Genomic DNA, 23,430 nt, shown 5'->3' with positions numbered 1-23,430 from the left:
TCTTTCACACCACCAGGACCCACCCCAGTGGAAGCACTATGTCTCAAAGGCATTCAGACGGCTCGCTAGATGAGAAGTCCAAGCTGCTGGAATATCGTTTACACTCTGAGCTGCGCCTCGATGAGGACGGCAACCCCATCTCTGGGCTTCCCGGATCCCGGAGCTCCCTGCACTCAATGGAGAACGCTTCCTTCCAGGTGGAGCACCCGCCAGGCAAGCCCCACCCCATCATCCTGAGCACCGAGAGCCCTGCCGCTCTCAAGGTGGGCACCCAGCAGCTGATCCCCAAGGGCCTGGCCGTGTCCAGCAAGGCAAAGACACCCACCCGCCACCAGAGCTTCGCGCTGTCCATGCTGGGCAAGGACCAGGCCCGGACGGACATCAAGAGGCTGTCTGTTCCCAGCTTCTCCTGGGATGACCTAGATGTGGATGTGACCTCAGGAGGGATGCTGAAGCGGAACCTCCGGAACCAGTCCTACCGCGCGGCCATGAAGGGGTTCCGGAGCCCCGCCGAGGCCAAGCCTGTGGCCACCCTCAAACCTCTCGCTGAGGAATGTCCCCAGGGGCGAGCGCGGAGCCCAGCCAGGAACAAGGTAAAGTGCGTGGGGAGATGGCCAGCCCTGGGTGGGCTGAGACACCCCCTGACTGGGCCTTGATTCCTGCCCCACCCCCCCTGCTTTTGCACTCTGGCCTCTAATGGATTGTAGGACTGTTTAATGATAAGAACACTGACCACAATAGAAATAATCAATAAGATAGTGCTGTGTGGGGTTGCCCACACATTATTATGTCTATTAAGTAGGTTCTAGCATTGTCCCTGTTTTACAGAGGAGAAGACTGAGGCAGAGAGGCTGGTTGTCCAGAGCCACGCAGCCATGGTAGCAAGAGTGATTCTGATAGCAGCTAGCGATTTTAGGTTTGCAGACGCACTTTCTGTGCATTATTCCTACAACAGCCCTGGGAGAGGGGCGCTAGTATTCTCCCCACTTTTTAGGGGAGGACACAGGCAGAGATCAGCTAAGGGACTCCCCAGGGTCACACTGCCAGTAAACATCTGAGGCTGGATCCAAATTTGGGTCCCCTTGCCTCCAAATCCAGCTCTGTCCACTGGGCCACCCAGCTTCCTCTGGAAGCTAAAGAGCTTGTGCCTCCCTCCTTTACACACTCTCTCTATCAGTCAGGTCTGGTGGCTGTTCTCTCCCCCCACAGCCTTGGCACCTGCCATCCTCCATGCCAGGGATGCCCTCCCTCTTCGCGTTTTCCTTTCAGAACCCCAGCTTAATTCAGAGACCTTTCCTCCTCCTCCTTCTAGCCGGTCATCTCTGTCATCTGCCTCTCTCTCTCCTGTCTCTCTGTCTCTTCATCTCCTACCCATCTCTTCATCTCTCTCTAATTGACTCTGTCTTTCCTCCTCCTCTTCCTTGTTCTCTCTCTCTCTCCCTCTCTCTCTCCCTGTCTCCCTCCTCCTCTGTGTCTCCCTCCCTCTCTCTGTGTCTCCCTCCCTCTCTCTGTGTCTCTTTGTCTCTTTCCCTCTCTCTGTGTCTCTCTCTCTGTATCTCTCTGTCTCCCTCTCCCCCGTCTCTCTCCCCTTCCCTCCCTCTCTCTGTGTCTCTCTCTCCCTCCCTCTCTGTATCTCTTTGTCTCTCTTCCTCTCTCTCTCCCTCTCTCTCCCTTTCCCTGTCTCTCCCTCTTTCTGCATCTGTCCTTAACCACCACCACCACCAGAGGTGATATTTTTCGTCATTGTCTTTTTCTCTCTCGTACCTAACGTAAGACTTTAAAAATGAGGGAGCTGGACAGCATCATTGGTTGTTCCAAACTCAAATAGAAACATGAACCCCTAAATCATATGGAGCGATCCCTTAGGGCCTCATGACTTAGAAAACCACAAATTAATATTATCAATTTTTATTGTATTTTTATTTATCTTGTTAACTAGTTCCCATTTATTTTTTAATCTGGTTTGGGCCACTCTTTCCCAGTGTTTGACACCTCTGGACTCAGTGAGCGTCTGGGTATCTCCCGGGTGTCCATCTCATTTATACAATGTATTTCTTCATTGTACTATGAATTCCTAGTAAGTGGTTGAGCCAAGTGACTCACTTTAATTCAGTTCAGCATTTATTAAGCACCTACTGTTTCCATGCTCATTTGGGAAAATAGCAAGACTCAGTAAGCAGGGGAGGATCATTCATAGTAGAAGGTGGGGTGCATTATGCAGCCAGTCAGTCATCAAGCATGTCCTGGGCACGACCTCGGTACTAGGCACTGTGTCAGGTGCTAGGGATTCAAAGAACCCCCCAAAATGGTGCCTGCCTTCAAGGAGATTATGTTCTACTAGGGGAAAACAACACATTCACCTAAAGTATGTGTACGTATACACACACTTACTTACACTTAGACGTGTGCACATACATATAAACACATACGTGCATATACATACACATGTAGTAATTGCAAGGTCATTAGAACGGGGGGCGGGGAGCCAGTTGCAGCTAGAGGGATGGAGGTGGGGTCTAAGTATTGAAGGAAGTTAGGGGTTCTTTGAGGAGTCTGGGGGTGAGGAGAGAGCCCAGTCCAGGCAGGTGGATGGGCTGTGCTCGCTAATGAGAAGGCTTGAGGTACCGGTTTCCTGGCCAGGTGAGAGTCATTTAGCATTACTCATTAATTACATATACATGGGTGCTTAGGCAGTTCCTGGAAAGACTCGTTTCATTTTCCTCTTGGAGCCCCAGTTAGAATGTAAATGTGCTAATTAGGAAACCCCATTTTCATTTGAGAACGCAAAGGATGACAGGGCATCGAGTCAGAGCTGGCGGGAGGCAGGACAGTGGAGGGAGACCAGTGCCGTCTTCTCCCAGGCCTCCGCGTCGGAGTCACTTTCACTCTGTGTCAGTTTCCTCTTGGAAGAAGCCCCACCCCCGTCCGTGCTAGTATCACCTGGTGAGATTGTTGCCAGTTCATCCTGTCAGTGTATTGTTTGAACGCAGCTCTTTGCGTGTTGTCCCTTCATTAGACTGGAAACTTCTTGAGAGCAGGGTCTGGTTTTTATTTTTATTTTTTTCTTTATATCCCCAGGACTTAGCCCAGTGCCTGGCGCTTAATAAAAGTTTGACTGTTGACTGACTTAATACCCTCTGTCGATTACCTCCAATAGATGTTTGGGTATTGCCCCCACCCCCACCACCATTAGATTGCAAGGATCATTTTTAACTTTGTGTCCCCAGAGCTTACGTACACAGTAGGTGCTTAATAAGTGCTAGTTAGTTGACTGAATTAGATCATGTCTTAGGTCTTAAAATTTTCTGATTCCTGTGACTTCACCAGACTGCCACGATTCCTCAGAAAATATTATGTGTATATTTAAGTGTATGTAATTTTTTCCTTTTTTCCTGTTTTTCCCTTCATTTTTTTCTTTTCTGACCTGCAGTTTTATACATATATATGTACGCACACACACACATACATATATACAACATGCATGTAAATACAAAATAACATTTTTCCAGGAATCTTGCCTATCTGGTAGTCACAGGAATCAGATTTTAAGGCCTGAGAGATGATCTAATTTGGTTAATCAGTCAGTCAACTAGTATTTATTAAGCACCTACTATGTGCTTAAGCACTGGGGATAGAAGAAAAGTTTAAAACTTTAATATAAGAGATGCTGCTAAGGAAAAACCTTATAGCAATGTACTCCCACCCCCTCAGGCAACTGCTCTGCCACTTAGACCCCCAAAATTGCCTGGGTTGATAGAAGGGAGAGGGATCTGCCCAAGGTCATACAACCAGTAGGAGTCAGAAGGCAGACTTGATCCTGTGTCTCCCAGACTCCCGGGCCAGCTCTGCCGAGCTGCCTTCCATTTATTCAGAAATGTGTTATATATTGGAGTTTGTTTAAGAGCCGGCATGTACTTCAGCTCTCTCGTTTTACAAATGGGAAAACTGAAGTCCAGTAAGCACCTACTGTGTACCAGGCACTGTGTTAAGTGTAGGAGAGGCAAATACAAAGAATGCCTGTTCGCGTGGTGATTCCTTTCTAATGGGAAAGACGAATACATCTATAACTATTTACCAAATAACTATAAAGGGAATAAATACCAGCACATCCAAGGTAGTTATATGCAAGGTCATGGTTGTTTGTGGTGGTTCTCGAAGGGAAGGTGATTTGGGAGGGCTGAGCAGTTCTGGGTCGGGGGCTGGCTCAGAAAAGGCTTAGTGAAGATGATAAAAGGTGATGTTTGGACATGAAGTGGACTCCCAGGCAGAGGTAAGGAAGGAGGGCATTCTAGGGAGGGAGCATGAGCCATAGTGCTGAGGGATGGAGTGTTGTATGTGTGGAGAGACCTCAGAGTGTGGAGGGACAGTGGATGGCCAGGGAGCCCAGGGACGTGTTAAGGAGGGCTTTAAAAGCTCAACTGAACAGTTTCTGTTATCCTGTAGATGATAGGAAGACTCTGGAATTGGTTGAGTAGGAGAATCCCATAGTCAGATCTGGGCTTAATTAAAGAAAATCATTGCCGTGATGTGGAGGATGGACCAGAGTAGGGGAGACTTGTTGAAGAGGCTTTGGAGTAATCGAGGGTGAGAGAGAGAGGAAGGGGTCTTGCTGGTCTACCAGGAAGCACCTTGGCAATGCAGGTGTCCTGGGGCTTCAAAACAGGAGGCACCATTAGCACCCAGACCAGGGCTCTCAGCTGAATTAGGGGTGGGAGTGAGGTCAACAGCAAGACCAGCCAGAAGGGAAGGATGGAAGCCATGGGGGGGAGAAGGCAGCTGGATGGTTTTATTTAAGCACGTCTTTCTGCCTGGTTGACAAATTGAGAGTTGAACTTTAATGGAAATAGGCAGGGACCTATTTGTTTGTTTGCCTTTGAGGTCCTGGGCCCAGAAGGTGCCCTGGGCCTTGTGGTTAATTAGATTAGCTCTGGTGAGGGAGTGGAGGTCTTTGCTGGGTGGGGCATGTTGATCTGTGCTAGACATTACAACCATCTGTACTGAGGTCCAGGAACCAGAGCCTGTGTGTCTATTCTAACCTGTTGGCTGCTTTATAGCAGAAATGGGTGGTTTGGGTTTTTTAAAGTGATAGTTGTCTAATCCTTGCAACCGAGGGAGACTGAAGCTGGGAGGAGGCGTAGGCGTTCTGAGCTGGTGTGGGCTAAGCTGGTTGGGTGTCCTCACCAAGCCCACTGCCAACATGTGTCCCCCAGAGTGGGGTGAGGGTGCCACTGGGCTGTCCAAAATGGGGAAAACCAATCTAGGTAGGAAAAGCTTTTGTGATGATCAGCAGTGGGATTGTCCCTAGACTTCCAGCCCAGGCTAAGCACTGGGGCTACAAAAGAAAGGCAGAAAGGTGGTCTTAGACTCAAAGAATTCACATTTGGAATGGGGGAGACAGCAGGCAAAAGGCTCTCAGATAGGTATATATAGAATACATGGAAGGTCATCTCAGGGAAGCGTTGGCAGCCAGGAGGGTGGGGAAGGAGCTCCCACAGAAGGTGGGATTCCAGCTGAGTCTTGACGGAAGCCAGGAGACAGAGGTGAAGAGTGGGTCTATTCTAGGCTCAGCGGACATCCAGTGCAAGGGCATGGGGCACCCTGTGAGGAACCACAAGCAAGAGGCTGTTCCTGAGGGAGGGAGTTTACATTCTATGGGAGAATGTGGCCAGGACACAGACAAGGAAGGACAACTGTATCTGAGTGGGGACAGGACAAAGTGGGAGAGGTGGGAAATTGAACCTTGGAGAGAGCTAAGAGGAAATCTGAGTGGCCCAGATGAGGAGGGGGTGCTTCTTGGGCCCCGGGGACAGCTGGGGGAAGACGCTGGAGAGTCAGATGAAATAACTACGGCAATGTTAATAGAGATTGTGGGTGTCTTTTAAAGCAAACGCCAAAGGGAGCCACCAGAGACTTTGGAGCATCACTGGCTTGAGAGTCAGAGAGTATTGGGCCAAATATATGGCCGTGTGAAAGGCCCAGTGGACGTGAGCCGCCCGTTACATACAAGCAGCCGAGAGGCCGTCTCTGGTTCAGTTCCATGCTTGGGTTTCTGATAACTCCCTCAAACCAGCAGCAGATGGGACTCCAGAAACCAAGTGCCTTGGGAATTTCAGATGTCTCAGATGGAAATTATTACAGCCGCTGCTCTGTGCAGGCAGAGACAGAGAGCGGAAAGGTCAGAGCTGTGAGCAGAGTTAACCCTGTGCTTCTCCGTCCCTGGCCTGCTGAGGGGAACCGGAGCTTATCTTGTTAGTCAGCTTAACATTCCTGGCCTTGGGGGCTTCTCTGGAAGACCCCGCTTCTGAAGATCATTGAAAGGACTGAGACATCATCATCATAATAACAATATATCATAATAACCGTATAGCAGAGCAGTATAAAATAATACATAATAATAATGGTAGCATTTTTATATAGCACCTACTATGTGCTATATGCTTGTGATAAGCATTTTACAAATATCCCATCACTGGATCCTCACCACAGCCCCAGGAGGCACGTGTTGTTTATTATGCCCATTTCACAGTTGAGGAAACTGAGGCAGACATAGGTAAGTGACTTGCCCAAGGTCACACAGCTAGGAAGTATCTTAGATAGGATTTGAAATAAGTAAATAGAAGGTAATTTGAGCTCTGTCCCCTCTTCAGAACCGTCAGAGGTCCCCATAGTTTCGTGTGGGATAAATTATAAACACAGTCCGCAGATAGATGCAGATTGTGCTTCCCAGCCATATTTCATACTATGGCATGTCCTATGTTCCAGCCAACTTTCTGTTCCCCATTCTCATTCTGTCATCTCCCACCTCCATGCATTTATGTGGGGCAGCCTGCATATCCTCCCTCCTTGGCCACGCCTCTGGATATCCTCTTCTTCCAAGACCCCCGTTCCAGGGCCACCTCTTCCATGAAGCCCTCCCAGCTGGCAGGGTTTTCTCCCGCTGCACATTTTCCTAGGTCATTTTAGGATTTCCCATTTGCCCCATCGTGTCCAACAACGTATCACCCTATATTTTGGATCCCCCGTAGTGGAATAGAACCTCAGGGAGGGCAGGGACTATATCAGGTTTTACTCTTTCCTAGTATCTCTCAACCTGTGATTTCATGGATATCTGGAATTCCCGGTGGAGAAAGTCCCACCCCAGATGCAGATCAGCAGCCTCTCTGTCATGCAAAGCCTTAGGGCGCTGCTGGAGCGGGGGAAGGTGCTCCCTAAGAGGCCACTAAGTTCACATATACCCACTGCTTAGCCCAGTGCTTGGCACACAGCAGGTAGAAGATCAGGGGTCAGGGAATCAAAATTCAGTTCCTGCCTCTAATCTCTTAGTGTGACTATGGTCAAGTTACTTAACCTCCCTTGACTCAGTTTCCTTATCTGTAAAACGAGGGGGTCAGGGTAGGTGTCCTTTGAGGTCCCTTCCAGCTCGAGATCCATGATCCTAATAAATGCCGATCGATTGATTGATCGTTAAGGCCATGAGGCTCCCTTTTTTGTTGTTCAGTCATTTCATTTTTTGTGACCCCCTCTGGGGTTTTCCTGGCAGAGATGCTGGAGGGGTTTGCCATTTCCTTCTCCAGCTCATTTTTCAGATGAGGAAACTGAGGCAAACAGGGCCCAGGGTCTGAGGCTGAATGTGAAGTCAGGTCTTCCTGACTCCAGGCTGAGCTCTGTCCACTGCACCACCTTGCTGCCCATGAAGCCACCCAGTACAAAGCAAGTAATGATGAGTTTTACTGGATTGTCCTGACATCTCCTGAATGTTCCTCTTCCCTGTATAGGGATGGTTGGAGCATTTATTGGGTAGAGGCCCCTCCAGGCAAAGCACCTAAAAGTCTTGCTCTCCGACCCAGGGGCTGGCAGACTGGATCCAGGTCCCCCATGTCTGTTGTTGCCTGGGGGCTTCCCTCTGAGCATGGCCATCTAGGGCTCCACTGTTTCTTTTCTCTGCTTTTCAGCACCAAGAGAAGTATTTGCTTTAAGCCAAGCAGCTGGGGAGGTTTCTGGTCCCGGCTTGTTCTGATGAAATCTACCCTGGTCCTTTCCCAGAACAGGAAAGGGCAGGTGCTCACTGAGAAAGGGGCCTCATAAAGAAATGGATGGCTCACTGCAAGGAAGGGGGCGTCGTTGGTTCTGGAGTCCTGTAGATGGTCCCCGTGATTCAATAACTGGACCCAAGGAGTATTAACTAAACCCCTGCGTTATGCCAGGTGCTTGGGCTCCATAAACTGTCCCTGCCCTCCAGAAGCTTCCATTCTACTGAGGGGGTTGGGGTGGGATGCCAACATTCCGGAGCAAAGCACCAACAGCTAGAAGAGGCAATCGGGAAAGCCCTCAAAAAAGAGGGCGATCCCTGAGCTCTGCCTTGAAGACAAATCGTTATTCCAAAGGGCAGAGGGGAGAGAAGAGTGCCCGCAAACCTCATTAGACCTCCTTGGTGGAGAGGCCCAAAGGCGGCTGGGCACCAGGTCCCTGGTGGTGATTGGCGAGGGGAAGCACAGATTATGTTCAGTGTGGACTCACGGTCCCGGCCCTGGCACAGGGCAGACCAGCAGAGGGGCATCCGTGAACCTGCAGTCCATCTAGAGAAGGGAAAAGCAGGAACAAGAGAGAAGGATGAGAAGAAAGCCGAGTCTGGCCGCCTGCTTTTAACCAATTGCATTTCTGTCTTTCTATCCTTGCTACAGAGAACTCTTGGGAGGAAGCGTGCACACAAGGGCTCTTTCAAGGATGGTGAGTCTGGTCTGGAGAAGCAATTCCTTGGCTGGAGGCTGGGCAGGCCCCTGCGGCCATTAGTCACCAGCTTCCCTGCTGGGCTGCTCCGCAGAGCCTCCACGGGGAGGTGGTTGTTTTCTAAGAAGCTCTTGGCCCTCCAGGGAGCTGGGAAAGGGGTGGAGAGCCACCTCCATCCGGCCCTCCAGGCAGGACAGCAGTTAAACCATCCCCGGAACTAAGGGGAAAGAAGGAAGGAAGGAATTCTCAAGATTTTCAAGAAGGCATGTGCACTTCAAACAGAATGCTACTGGCCCCCTCCCTAGCTTTCCACCAGGGCTGTACTGGAGCCAGATCAACTGGACATTCCAGTTTGGTGGATGAAACTCCATTTCCCTAAAGGATTTGGTTTCAAAATGATCATCTTTAAATGGGAGTCTGCGGGAGAATGAGCGCTCTCTCTCTCTCCTTCTGTCTCTCTCTCTTCCCCTCTCTCTTTCTCTCTTTCTCTCTCTTCTTCTCTCTCTCTCTGTCTCTCTGTCTCTCTCTCTCTCTGTCTCTCTCTCTCTCTCTGTCTCTCTCTCTCTCTCTCTCTCTCTCTCTCTCCCCTCTCTTTCTCCTTCTCCTCTGTCCCTTCCTTCCTTCCTTCCTTCCTCTCTCTCTTATCTTTCCTTCTTCCTTCCTTTCCTCCTCCCCACATGTGGCTGTTTCTGTAGCATCCTGGAAGACAGCCCCTAGGGAAAGGGAGTATGTGAAAGTCCCCATCTCCAAGGAGCCCTGTGGAGACTTGGTGACTATAACTAGGATTAATTAGACTTTAGGATTTCCATTAGTGTTTTACAAATGCCAAAGCCGAGAATGATTAAATGGCCCTCTTTGGGTCACACACACATTATTCTGCAGAGCTGGGATTTGAACCCATGTTGCCTGGCTCCCAAATCTACACTCTTTCCTCTGTGCCGTTGGCCTCTGTATGGGAGGTGCTTTGTAGGCCTAAGAACATTCTGTAGACGTTAACTACTGCTGTGATCACTGTCTCCATCTTACTCAAGAAGCAAGTGAGGATGAGACAGGTGAAGCAGCTTTGTCCAGAGTCACGCAGGTAATCAAATGGATGTGAACCCATGTCTTCCTGATCCCAAGTCTAGCACTCACTAAATTACCTTCTCTCGCTCTTCCCTGACTCCTCCCCCAACCAATGAATCACTCAATCAGCAAACATTAAGCCCCTACTATGTGTTGATCTTCCTTCCCTCTCCTCCCACCAATCAATCAACAAACATTAAGCCCCTATTGTGTGTTGCCCTTCCTCCCCCTCCCCCCCAATCAATAACTCAGTCAACAAACATTAAACCCCTACTGTGTGCTAAGTGGAGAGAATGCAAAAACAAAAGTGAGACAGTCTATATCTATTTTTGTGCTCATGCTGTTTATCTTTATATGTGTGTATATGATCTCCCCCTGATAGAATGTAAACTGCCTTGAGGATAGGAATTGACTTTTTAAAAAATATTTTTAAGTGTTTGCATCACCCATGCCTGGCACATAGTAGGCACGGGGTATCTGATGACTAATTAATGAAGCAGCTTACGTTCTGTTAGGGGACTGTCTTTTCTGCTGCTACCAAAAAGCTGCCATGGAATTAGGAGGAGGGAATTCCCTGTTACTGTGGTCTGCCAGATTTTGAGGGAAAAAAAATGTTTAGGAGGGTTCAAGGCCTAGCTGCTGATGAGAGGAGGAAGAATTATTTATAGACCTTCTCATATTTGCAGAATGCTTTCTAAACATTATCTCAGGGGCCTTGCAACCCCTGGGGTCGGGGTGGGGGGGTCCCTGACTTTGAAAGGCTATTGGAGGGGCCCTGAGTGGTGCCTTCAGAGTAAGGCCCTGCCCCTGTGCTGCGGCTGAGAGCCCTAGAGGGGTCCTGTGGCCCGTTCCTCTTGTCCGCCTTGTCTGGGTTGAAGAACGCAGTCTGCAATTAGTGGATTTGTTGAAAGGCAGATTTAGGAGGGGGCATTCTTTGGTAGGGATCAGTAGGGCTCCCCCAGTCCAACCTTGTGGCATTCCTAGACTCTGGTGAGACCACATGTGCCTGTGGTTGGTGGTCCTCCCCTCCCTCCCCTCCCCAGGCCCTCACCTTACCTTCTCCGGGGGCCACGAACACCAGCCAGGACCCTGGTCCCAAAGGTGTCACATTCTACACTGGGATGCTATTCTTCTCCGGAGCTTCCTGGCTGAGCCCTGTGTAGCCATGGGAGACAGCCCATTCTGGGGGGCTCTCCGCCGGCTGTCAGTTTCAGGGTCTCTGTGGGGCCCCAGGGAGGGCTCACCACTCCCTGGGATCTTGGCAAAAGACGGTGCCTCAGAGGCACAGGGTAGGGAGGTCTCCTCGGAGACCCTGTGTCAGCTTGTGACCCGCCTTCTGTCCCCAGATCCTAGGTTCTACCAGGAAATCCGTGAGAGGGGCCTGAACACCAGCCACGACTCAGACGATGATCCGCTGGAGGACTGCTCGAGCCCAGAGAGACGCCGGAAAGCAGACACGATCGTGGTGAAGAGTTACCGGCCTGCCCAGGTCACCTGGAGCCAGCTCCCTGAGGTGGGTGCTCTGGGAAGGGACCTGGGACCCTGAGTCCCTTACAGCCGTCCCTTCCTCCTGTTCTCTTCCAGGCCCTCCTTCCCTCAGAGAAGCCCTGCTCAGGGCTTGCACTCTCCAAAGAGAGCCATCTGTGTCCTTGTTTGAGATTTTTCTTGGTGTGCTGTTTTTTCTTAATTCAATTTAATTTTTTTCAACTATCAAACATTCATTTTTTTTGTTCTCACTCCACTGACTAGTTAAAAAAACAACAACCAAATTCTCTTATCACATAAGCACAGTTAAGCAAAACATCTCACATTGGTCATTTCCAAAAATGCATTTCTTATTCTGCACATTGGTCTTGAGGTGGGCAATGTTCTTTCTCAGTCTTCCCAATTATGGCTGGTCATTTCAGTAATCAGAGTTCTTAAGATCAATCGGTCAACATTTATTAAGCACCTACTGTGTGCCGGGCACAGTGCTAAGCTGTGGGGTTGCAAAGAAAGGCAAAAGACAATCCCTGCCCTCAAGGAGCTTACAGTCTAATGGGAAAGAAAACCAGGCAACAACTAGGTACAAACAAGCTATGGACGGGATAAATAGGGAGGGAGATGGGAATGAGACTTTCAGAAATGTTTATTTTTGTATCGTTGCTGTTACAGTATAAATTGTTCTCCAGATTCTACTTTCTTCACTCTACATCAGTTTATACAAGTCTTCCATGTCTCTGAAATCTGTTTCTTCATCTGTCACAGCACAGTAGTATTCCAGTCCTGTTCATATTCCAATCACTTTTTTGGGTATCCTCTCAGTTTCTAGTTTTCCCCCAAATGAGTTGCTATAAATATTTTTGTACAGATGGGATCTTTCTTGGGTCTCTTTGGTATAGGTCTAAAAGTGATATAGCTGGGTCAAAGGGCATACATTTATTAGTAACTTTTTATACGTAATTCCAAATTGCTTTCTGGAATGGTCATACTCATTCAGAGCTCTACCAATAGGCCGTCAATGTGCCTGTCTTCCCACAACTCCTCCAACATTGATCATTTCTCATTTTTTGGTTATCTTTGCACATCTGATGGGTCTGAGTTGGAACCTCGGAATTGCATTAATTTCATTTCTCTAGGAGTGATTTGGAGCTTTTTTTTTTTTCATATGGCTGTAGATAGCCTGGATTTTTTTCCCACAAGCACTGGCTGTTCATATGTTTGGACCATTTATCAATTCGGAAATGACTCTTATTCTTATAAATCTGAATTAGCACCTTGTATGTTTTGGAAGAGACCTTTACCAGAGAACTTTGCTACAAATATTTTTCTCGTTGCAAATATTTTTCTCCCTTCTACTCTTACCTGTGTTGTATTTATGCAAAAACATATAAATTTTGTACAATATGCTCATTTTATCTTGTGTGATCCTCTCTGTCCCTTGTTTGGTTATGAACTCTTCCCTTATCTAGAGATCTAACAGGTAATTTCTTCCTTGCTCCTCTAATTTATGTTGTGACCTTTTATATCAAGGTCATGGATCCTTTTGGAACTTATCCTGGTATAAGGTGTTGATTTAATTCTGTTGTTGTTCAGCCGTTCATGACCCCTGGTTTCTTTCTTATTTCTTTTATTTCTCTGCTTATTTCTTCCATTTCTTTTTCTTGTCTTATTACAATAGCTAGTTTTTCTAGTACTTTGTCAAATGCAAGTGGTGACAGTGGACACCCTTGTTTTGCCCCTGACCTTAATGGAAAATATTTAAGTTTATCCTGGCTATATATAATGATGGCTCTTGGTTTTAGATATATGCAGTTTATCATGTTAACCAAAAGTCCATTTCTGTGTTTTCTAGTTGTTGTTTTTTTTCATAGAAATGGTGGTTGAATTTTATCAAGATATGTTTCTGCATCTATTGATATAATCAGAAATGGTGGTTGTATTTTATCAAGATCTGTATCTGCATCTATTGATATTATCATGATTTTATTGTCTTGTTATTAATATGATTAAATGTGTTTAAATTAATATGGTTAAATTTGTTTTCTGGTAAACCAGCTCTGCATTCCTGGTATAAATCCAGCTTGGTGATACCCTGTCATAAGCTCTTTGCTAATATTTTTTTATTTAAAGTTTTTGCATCAATGTTTATTAGAGATAGTGGTCTATAGTTTTTTTGTTTGTTGTTTTTTTCTGTTTTAACTCTTGTTGGCTTAGGTATCAAGACCATAATTGTGTCATAGAAGGAATTTGGTGGAGTCCCTTTTGCTATTTTGGTAAACAGTCTAATATTACCATTAATTGGGACTTTTTGAATGTTTATAGAATTCACCATATTGTGCTGGAGTTGGTTGTTCTTTTTTTTTAATTCCTTTTGGAGTTCATTTATGGTTGATCCATTTTCTTTTTCTGAGATTTGATTACTTAAATTCTCTCTTGCTCTGCTAATCTGAATATTTTATATTGTTGTAAATACTCATTTACGTCATATAAGTTGTTGCTTGTGTCATCATGTAGTTGGGCAGAATAGTTTTAATAATATCCTTTATTCCCTCTTTATGTATTGTAACCACTCCTTTTTCATTTTTGATAGTGGCAGTTTGGTTTTCCTCTTGCTTTTTTTTCATCAAATTAGCTAACGGTTTATGTTTTACTGATTTAAAAAAAAACATCTTCTAGTTTATTTACTAACTCGGTGGTCCTGTTGCTCTTTTAAGCACCTGCCCAGGTGAGCCTAGGTAGCAGCTGAAGGTTAATTATCTAGGGAAAAGGGGTTGACTCTGGGTGTTTTTGAGAGCATGGAGGGAGGGAGGGAGAGAAGGTGGTGCATAGATTCACAGCTGGAAGGGACCTTCATGGTCATCTAGACTGACCCCCTCATTTTATAGGTGAGGAAACTGAGGCCCAGAGAGGTGATGGGATTATAGGTCTGGGACTAGAAGGAAACGTTGATCCAATTCAATTGGACTCCTATTTTTTACGTCCCAGAGAAGTAAATGTGCTGCTCTTCTCCAAGAAAGGCAGCCTGGTCTGTTAAAAGAGAGAGCAGTGTAGTTGGTAATCGGAGTGCCACATATGGAGTTGGGTTTGGGGCAGCTAGGTGGCACAGTAAATAGAGCACCCGCCCTGGAGTCAGGAGGACCTGAGTTCAAATGTGGCCTCAGACGCTTGACCCTGGGCAAGTCACTTAACCCCGATTGCCTCAACAAGAAAAAAAAAAATACTTGGACTCACATCCTACCTCTGACACTTCTAGATGGGAAACCCTGAGAAGGTCACTTAACCTCCTTCATCCTCAGATTTCTCACCTGGAAATGGGTATAGAGATAATCATTACCTCCCAGGGTCGTCGCAAGTGCCTTACAAACTTCAGTGGATTTTTGATACCTGGTCAGGTCCCCAAAGCCCGGGGTACTCTCCCTCCTCGTGTCTGCCTCCTGGCTTCCTTCAGGTCCCAGCTAATATCCGCCTTTTACAGGAAGCTTTTCCCCTAATGCTAACGTCTTCCCTCTGAGATTTTTTTCCCGTGTATGGTGCGTTCGAACATTCTTATCTTCTTGTTTTCTCCCCCATTAGACTGTGAGCTTCCTAAGGGCAGGGACTTTCTTTTGCCTTTCTTTATATCCCCAGCACTTTAAAAAGTACCTGGCATGTAGTAGGCGCTTAATAAATGTTTGTTGACGGACTGACTTGTCTGCCGCTCATGATGAGTGACCCTGGTCAAGTCACTTCTCCTGGTCTGGAGGTCAGTTTCCTGTCCGTAAAATGATGAGGTTGGACTTAGATGTCTTTGAAGGCCCATTTCCAGCCCTAACAGGCTGGTACGACTTGTTACATCGGCCTTCGAGGCTTGCAGAAAAGCTTCACCCCCATGATCTTGCTGTGGGGTGCAAACAGCAGGTGCTTAGCTGGGTTTTACAGGCAGGAAGCTGGAGCTCAGAGACGTTGGCTGACGGGGCCTGTGTTGCCCATCTAATATGTATGGAATCACTCAATCGTTAAGCATTTATTAAGCGCCTTCGAGTCAGATGGTGTAGGTTCAAATCCAGCCTCCCCCATCTGTAAAAATACCGGGATTGTTTGGACCACGTGACCTCCAACGTCCTTTTCCCGCCTCCAAATCCATGATCTTGTGATGGCAGGCTTAGTGGGAGAGAATTTAATTCAATGCAACAAACATTTATTAAGCACCAACTGTGTGCCAGGCACTGTGCTAAACGTTGGGTAGGAAAGAAAAGAGGCAAAAGACAGTGCGTGCCCTCAGGGAGCTTATAATCTCGTAGGGGAAACAGCATGCAGTGAATATATGCATAAGTAGGAAATGACCAGAGGGAAGGGGGTGGGAAAGGCTTCCTGTAAAAGATGAGGTTTTAGCCGGAACTTTTCTGTGGCTGACACCAGTCCCTACCTAGTGCGCATTATGAGCCCAGTGACTTGGGTCTGGAGCTGCTGGGCTCTCCCTGCCTGGTGGCCTTGCTCCCGTCCTGAGGAGGAGCCGGGTAGCCTGCTGGTGTCTCCCCCGCCCCGGCCGCCCCTCTTCCTGCCCCATCCCATGCCATCATGGGCTGGAAGCTGTGAGTAAATACCACAGGGCAGTGAAGGAGGTTCCCATGCCACTCCCCCAGTTTGGCTGCCCCAGTCCCCCCAAGGGCTGGGTGTGTGTGCCAAGTCACGAGCCAAGCTGTGTAGGCGGTCACTGAGCTTCCAAGACAGCCTGGGGGCAGAGAGAGCACCTAGGTGGCAGCAGCCTGGGCAGGGCTGGGCAGGGTGGGGTGGGCGGCTTTGGAGATGCCCGGGGAGGCACTGATTCACACATGGGAGTGTGGGAAGGCCGGTGCGAGTAGGGCTGGCCAGTAATGGGGCCCTACACCAGCCTCACTGGTATTCCCCCAAGGAAAGGGGACTTCTGCTTTGGCTCATCTTTCCCCCCAGGTTTGCTCTCACACCTCTGGCTTCCTTCAGTCTCCAACAGCGCAGGAGAAAAAAATGCAGCCAGAACCGGGGGCAACCCCTCAAAATCCTTCCCAAGTCTCCCTGCCTGATTTCAGTTTCTTTTCACATCATCTATGTCTACCCTTCTCTTCTAGATCTTCCCTTTCTTGTCCCCTTCACTCCTCATTTTCCCCTTCTCTTCTTCCCTCCTTCCCCCTTCTCATTTTCCCCTTCTCTTCTTCACCTTTCTCATTTTCCCCTTCTCTTCTTCCCTCCTTCCCCCTTCTCATTTTCCACTTCTCTTCCCTCCTTCCTTCTCTCTTTCCCCTTCCTTTTCTCCCTTCCTTTTTCCTTCTCTCCTTCACCCCTTCCCTCCTCATTTCTTCCTTCTCTTCCCTCTTTTCATTTCCCTCTTCTCTCCTTCCTTCCCTCCTTTTCCCTTCTTCCCTCCCCTCCTTTCCTTTCTCTCTTCTCCCTCCCCATGGTGTAGTAGAAGGTTCGTTGAATGATCCAAGGACCTGGGTTCAGATCTCAGCTCTGACACTGAGTAATTCAGTTTGTCCGGATCCCAGTTTCCTCATCAGATCAGAGGCCAGGGTTTTGTCGTCTCTTAGATCTCTGCCCTCTCCAGATCTCATCTGATGACCGGGGGAGGGGAAGAGCGTTCAGGGTGGGCAGTGCCCACAGGAGTGCTTGGCCTGAGCAAGGAATGTGTAACAGCAGAGCTTTATGAGAGTGCCCAAGTGCTGGCTCAGCTGTTTGGGTCTGGGCAAGTGTCCCACCTGCAGCTGCGGGTGGGCGGGCCGGCCCAGGAAGACTTGTTCAGGGAGGCATTGTCCTGCCTCCGCAGGAAGGCCGGGGTGCCAGGCCAGCCTGGGCTGCGTTTGGGCTTCCTCTGTTCCGGCCGACTGCCCCTTGTCAGCTGGGAGGGGTCCCCAGGCTACTTGTTCCCAGACCGAAGTGCAGGGTATTTCAGGAGCCCCTTCCCCATAAACTCGCCCTATGCCTAATGTCTCTCTGGCATCCTGCCAGGCACTCAGGTTGGCAGCCTCCTGGGCTTTTGTGACTCTCGCCAACCAGTTTCCAAGATTTCCAAAGTCCACATCTCTTGAGTCTGTTCCCTTCTCTCTGCTCTCAGTACCTCCTCTGGGGCACACAGCTGCTAAACCAGGGTTTCTAAACCTGGAGCCCACAGAACCGCTTTCATTGAGTTCCTACTATGTGCCAGTCCACCGTTAGGTGGTGAAGCTACAAAGACAACCATCCCTGCCCTCGGGGAGGTTACATTCCATCGGGAGCTATGGGGGTGGTCAGGAAAGAATGCAGATATATAAAGAATGGACTAGTTCCGAGGAGAATGGAGCCAGACTAACAGCTAGCATTTATTTAGTGCCTACTGTGTGCCAGACACTGAGATAGGTGAAGGAGATACCCGTACAAAAATGACAGGCCCTGACCTCTGTCTGTCATAGATACAAGGAAATGAAGCCAGGGCCTGATTGGTGTGAATCATGAATCCCCAGAAGTGGTCACATATATTCAAATGTGCATTGTTTGAGGTTAAAGTTAGGTAAAATACAGTCATTGGTTCCGTCCCAATGGAAATATGCAGGTCACATTCAAATAATGCAGTCCCAGGGAATTCATCATTCACAACAGTGCCGAATTACCAAGTAGTTTGAGGGAAGGATTGCTAATGATGGGAGGCATCAGGAAAGATTCATTGAGTTTGGCACTTGGGCTCTCTTAAATGGGGATTGGAATTCTGAGAGGCAGGAGTGAGGAGGGAGAGCATGAGATTAGCAAAGGTCCAGAGGTCAGATGGGGATAGGAAGCAGCATGTTGAGTCCAGGAGGAGGAATAATGGGAAATCTGCTGGGAAAGGGAAGGGTTAGCCAGACTGTGAAGGCTTTTTCCCTGAGTCAGTCCCGGTCCTGGCCTTACCTCCACCCCTCGTCCTTAATCCTGGCCTCCACACAGAACGGGAGCTCACGCAGTTTGTGTGTCTGTTCCTCAGGTTGTGGAATCTGGGATACTGGATCAGCTGTCCCCCGAGGAGCGAAAGCGGCAAGAGGTAAGGGCCGCCCTGGCAGGTGTTTCCTGCAGCCTCTCCAGATGAGAGCCAACAGACACTGGATGTTCCTTTGTTGCGTGATTGATTTCTGCCTCCAAGAGGAAAGACGACCTCTCCTTTGTCCATCTCATAGAGACAGAGACAGGGAGACAGGGACAGAGAGAAAAAGAGACGGAGAGAGAGAAAAAGAGAGACAGTGAGAGAGAGAAAAAGAGACAGAGAGAGAGAAAAAGAGAGACAGTGAGAGAGAGAAAAAGAGACAGAGACAGTGAAACACAGAGACAGTGAGACAGGGAGAGAAAAAAGAGACAGGGAGAAAGAGAGACAGACAAGGAGAGAAAGAAAAAGAGAGGCAGGGAGGGAGAGAAAAAGAGATTCAGGGAGACACAAAGACAGCGAGAGAGAGAAAAAGAGACAGAAAAAGACAGACACAGAGACAGTGAGACAGGGAGAGAAAGAAAAAGAGACAGTGAGACGGAGAGAAAGAGAGACAGAGAAAGGAGGAAGAAGAGAAGAAGGAGAGAGAGAAAAGAGGAGGGAAAGCTTGGGGGGATAGAAAGGTGGGGGGAAGGAGGAGAGACGGGGCTGGGGGATGAACCAGACCAGGGCCAGCCTCCAGTTGCAGCATTGGCATCCTATTGGGTGCCTGTGGTGGAGTCGAGCGCTGTGATGTAGTGCGTGGGAGACTGGGGCTCAGTGTCAGGTCGACCCAGGTTGGCTTCCTTGCTTCCGACTTGGACTTTGCTGCGACTGCTCAGAACCTTAGGGTTTTCCCAAGACCTGCGCACTAAGTCGCAAATGGGTCGTGATCTGTTTTAGCGAAGGGTGTTTCCCAGTTGAATTCCCCGTGCTGAGGTGGTTGCAGATCTCGGGCTTATTCCCTTAATGACGCTGAGCCCTGATTCTCTCCTCTGCTGCTGGAGAGCGTCCTGGAAAGAGGGGATGAGAGAGGGCAGATTTCATCATCATCGTCATCCTCGTCGCCATTGCTAGCTAGGATTTGTGAATCACCTGAAGGTCTGCGGATCCCTGCACAGTCATTATCTCATTTAACCGTCACAACCACCCTGGGAAGTAGATGCAGCTGTTATCACCATACTACAGATGAGGAAACTGAGGCAGAAAGTGGGTGAGGGATTTGCCTAGGTTGCATGGCTAGCAGATGTCTGAGGCTGGATTTGAACTGGGGTCTTCCTGGCTCCAGGTCCATCCTATTGTGCCTCCTCCCTGCCTCTACTTTTCCCCACACCCAGGCATTCCTGGATGAAAGCTCCCCTTGGCTTTCTCTCCTCATCCCTGGCTGCCTTTACCTTTCCTCCTACTGTGGGGATTCCCTTCCTGAGCTTTGTCATCCCACGTGGATGAGCTCTCCCCACGTCCCTTCCACCTCGGGCAGCAACCCACAGTGGACACAGTGTCCTGGCTAATGCCCAGTGTGGGGGGAGGGACCTTTCCCAGGTTCTGCCTGCCTGATGTGCCCGGTCCTCTGCCCCCATGGTGTGTGACCCACTGACTGATGGGCTTTCTCTGTGTCTCTCTGTGTCTGTATGTGGCATCTGTCTCTACTTCCTACCTCCACCCTCCATCCCTGCCTCTTCCCCCTTTCTCTTGACCATCTTTCCTCTCCCCATCTCCCCTTACCCCATCTCTCTCCCCCTCCCCTATCTTTCTGCCTCCCCCCACCTCTCTTCTCCACTTCTCTCTCTCTTTCTCTCTCTCTCTCTCTCTCTCTCTCTCTCTCTCTCTCTCTCTCTCCTCTCTCTCCCTCTCCCTCCCCCCTCTCTTCCTCCCCCCTCTCTGCCTCCCCCCATCTCTCCCTTCCCCTCCTCTCTCTCTTTCTCCCCCTCCCCACGCCATTGGGCACACAGGCGATTTTTGAGATCATCACTTCAGAGTTCTCCTACCTGCACAGCCTGGGGATCCTTGTGTCTGAGTTCCTGAATTCCAAGGACCTGAGGGGCACCATGACCCAGATGGAGCATCACCACCTCTTCTCCAACATCGCGGATGTCCAGGGGGCCAGCAGGAAGTGAGTGCCTGTCCTCCTGCCCTTGGGGCACCGGCAGACAGCCCGGCAGGGCCATGGTGATCTTTGGGGAGTTCTAGGGAGGCTGGGAAGACCTAAGCCGCGAGGCTCGGAGGAATGGCTTCTTGGGGTCAATACTCACTGGTGACCTCATGAGAGAGGATGGGGTCAGAGGAGAGTCTGAGAAAGTCCTGGGACCCTCCTCCTTCTCTGGAAGGAATGCCAGAATGCATCATAGACCTCCAAGAGTGGGCTAGGGCAGATTCTTGGGGGTCTGGGAAACCTATTTTAGAATTTCCTTCCATTATTTAAAAATATGATTTGCTTTACCAGGGTACCATAAGGGGTTCAGGACTCAAAAAAAAGACTAAGACCCCCCCATCTAGTCCAATGCCTGCATTTTACAAAGGAGGACCCCAAGGCCCACAAAGGTTAAGTGACTTGCCCAGGGTCCTACAAGTACTGACTAGCGGTAGAATTCAAACCCAGACCCTCTGAAGCACCTCACCTCCCATGAGGCTCTCTGGCAGGGAACCAGTAACCAGCACATCTGAACTCCCATGGCCCAAGAGATCCTGGTGGGAGACAGTTTAACCTGGGGGAAGAATTCAGAACTCAAGAGTCACAGGCTTGGGGTTCGAATCTTCCTGCTGCTCTTGAACTCCTGGGTGACTTTGAACAAACTGCATCCTCTCTGTGGGCCACAGTTTCCTCAGCTGTAAATAAAGGGGCTGACTAAATGAATTCTAAAGGCTCTTCAGAGATCTGGGGGCCGGTCCTAGGAGCCGCCACTTTCTCATGTCGCTTGGCCACCCCCACTGTCCTCAGGGCCTGTTTGCTCATCTGTTAAAAGAGGAGATTGGACTAGACCAGGGGTCCGTGATCTTTTCTGGGTCCTGGACCCTTTGGCAGGCTGGCGCAGCCTAGGGATCCCTCCTCACACTCGTGAGGTTTTTTGTTTATTTGGTTTTTGGGAGGCTGTCAGGGTTATGTGACTTGCCCAGGGTCACACAGCTAGTGTCTGAGGCCAGATTTGAACTCAGATTCTCCTGACTCTAGGACCGGAGCTCTATCCCCTGCACCTCCTAGCTGCCCCTCCGTCATGACTTTTTAAACAGGTGAAGGAAATGCTCAACTTCAGTTAGAAGTTAGTGAGAGTAATAGAACCAAATTCACAGACCTCTGGACTCCAAGGGTCACACTCTGGCCTGCCCTGAAGCGGTCAGTGCACCCCTTCTGCATTTTCAGCCACCTTCTAACACCCCAAACTCAGGGCTCACTGACCGCTCCCTCTCTGCAGTCTTCTGGGGTTGCCGGTGATGGTCACTTACAACCTCAGCGTCCTCCTAACCCAGTGGGAACAAGGTTTGGAGGCTGGGGAAGCCAGGGCCCTGATGGAGAGCCCTTTGGGGGGTGGGCAGGCCTGAGCAGGGCACGTGGCATGGCAGCGTTTGGGGGTGGTGTGCGTTGCCCGTCTCTTTGTGGCGGTCAGTTCTGCGCAGCCTGTGGGGAGCATTCAGCCTCGGGTGATTCTGGAATGGCTTGACTTTATTCGCCGTGGCTGGCCCTGTGCAGTGCCAGGTGTCACTTGGCTCATGAGCTCTGGCCACCTTAGAGAGCGCTCCTGGTTCCTTTTAATAATAAACTAGATGCCACCGCACCTTTGCAATGGGCTCAAGGCCTTCTCTGGACAGATGGCTGCTCCTCCTTTGTCCTCCTGGAGTCTAGAGAGAGAAGGAAGAAGGGTGCAGAGCAGGGAAGCTGAGGCATGGAGGGTGGGCTGGAGGGTCAGCCGCTGCCAGGGAGGGTCAGCCAGGCTAAGAAGGAAGACCCCAGGTGAGCAGGCTCCCAGCCGGGGCTCCAGCCGGCCAGCCTCAAGTTACAGCTCTGGGGTCAGGTTTAGCCCAGCCCCGGTGTCCGGTAGCACTGCCCCCAGACCTGCCCAGGTCTGGCTCACATTGCATCCCCAGGAAGGAGGGCCCTGGCCTTTGCAGGAGGGAGATTCTGGCAGGACTCCTGGGACACTCTCTGTGTCCAGACTATTCCCTGCTTCCTGCTGGGGCTGGTAGGCAGCCAGGAGGCATTTAGCAGATGTCTGCTATGTGCCAGGCTAATACCTTAGGATACAGAGAAATGCAAAGACGTGGTGCCTGGCCTCAGGGAGTTACAGTCTGGTGGGACAAATATGCAGACGGCTCTGTACAGACCGGATCTGAGCTGTGTCAATTGGAGGTCATCTTAGAAGAAGGAAGACCGGGAAAGACTTCCTATAGAAGGTATTTAAGCCTAGTCTTCAAGGAGGCCAGGCAGTGAAGAGGAGGAGGAAGAGCATACCAGGCATGGGGAGCAGCCAATGCAAAGGTGTGGAGTTGGGAGATTACGTGTGAGGAACAGCAAGAACGCCAGTATTGCTGGATGGTAGCGTCCTTGGAGGAGAGTGAAGAGGTTGGATGATTGGAGGAATAGGAATAAGCCAGTTAATAAGGGGTTCGTGTTTGCTTTTTTTAATCAAATTAGATTGGAATTAGATTAGCCTCTTTTTGCATCCCTAGCACTTGGCGCAGTGCCTGGCACACAGTAGGTGCTTAATAAATGTTTATAGATTGATTTTAAAAGCCAAACGGGGGATTTTATGTTTGATCATGGAGGTAATAGGGAGCCATTGGAGTTTAATGAGAAGGTGATGTTCAGACTTGGACTTTAGGAAAATCATTTTGAGGTAGGTGAGACTTGGGGGCAAAAGCCAGTTTGGTACCTAGTTTGGACCCGTTCTCGTTCCTCCCCTGCTTGCCCCCCACAGCTTTGGGGAACAGAGTAAGATCCAGAAAAGCCTGCGTGGGTATGTGCGCATGCACCCGTGGGTGTGTGTATGTGTGTGTGTGTGTGACGCCGACACCAACCCCAGCCATGGGCTCCTCGTTCTAGAGCAGGAAGGGACCTTGGAGGCCCTCGAGTCCAGTGCCCTCCTTCTGAGTCCCAGAGATGGGGAGTGACTTGCCCAAGGTCACACAGCTTCGACACACAGTGTCTAAGCCAGACTTTGATCTTGGGTCTTCTGACTCTCAGGGTCAGGGTTCTCCTCCCCTCCCCGCTGGCCTTTCCAGTAAAGACACAAAGGGGTGAGATT

General features: G+C 49.4%; 1 protein-coding gene across 1 annotated transcript in view; it reads left to right on the top strand.

Annotated features, from left to right (window-relative positions):
* Nucleotides 1–38: 38 nt before the first annotated feature.
* The window catches only part of ARHGEF16 (Rho guanine nucleotide exchange factor 16), a 52,948-nt gene continuing 29,556 nt past the window's right edge, over nt 39–23,430 (top strand). The window contains exons 1-5 of the mRNA XM_036745779.1: nt 39–593; nt 8,682–8,727; nt 11,139–11,305; nt 18,221–18,277; nt 20,146–20,306. Coding sequence (XP_036601674.1) covers nt 39–593; nt 8,682–8,727; nt 11,139–11,305; nt 18,221–18,277; nt 20,146–20,306 — 986 coding nt within the window. The remainder of the gene's footprint in view (nt 594–8,681; nt 8,728–11,138; nt 11,306–18,220; nt 18,278–20,145; nt 20,307–23,430) is intronic.

The sequence above is a fragment of the Trichosurus vulpecula genome, chromosome 2 (assembly GCF_011100635.1).
Source record: "Trichosurus vulpecula isolate mTriVul1 chromosome 2, mTriVul1.pri, whole genome shotgun sequence".
NCBI lineage: Eukaryota > Metazoa > Chordata > Mammalia > Diprotodontia > Phalangeridae > Trichosurus > Trichosurus vulpecula.
Note: the sequence above shows the minus strand (reverse complement) of the source record. Positions and strands in the feature narration are given on the sequence as shown.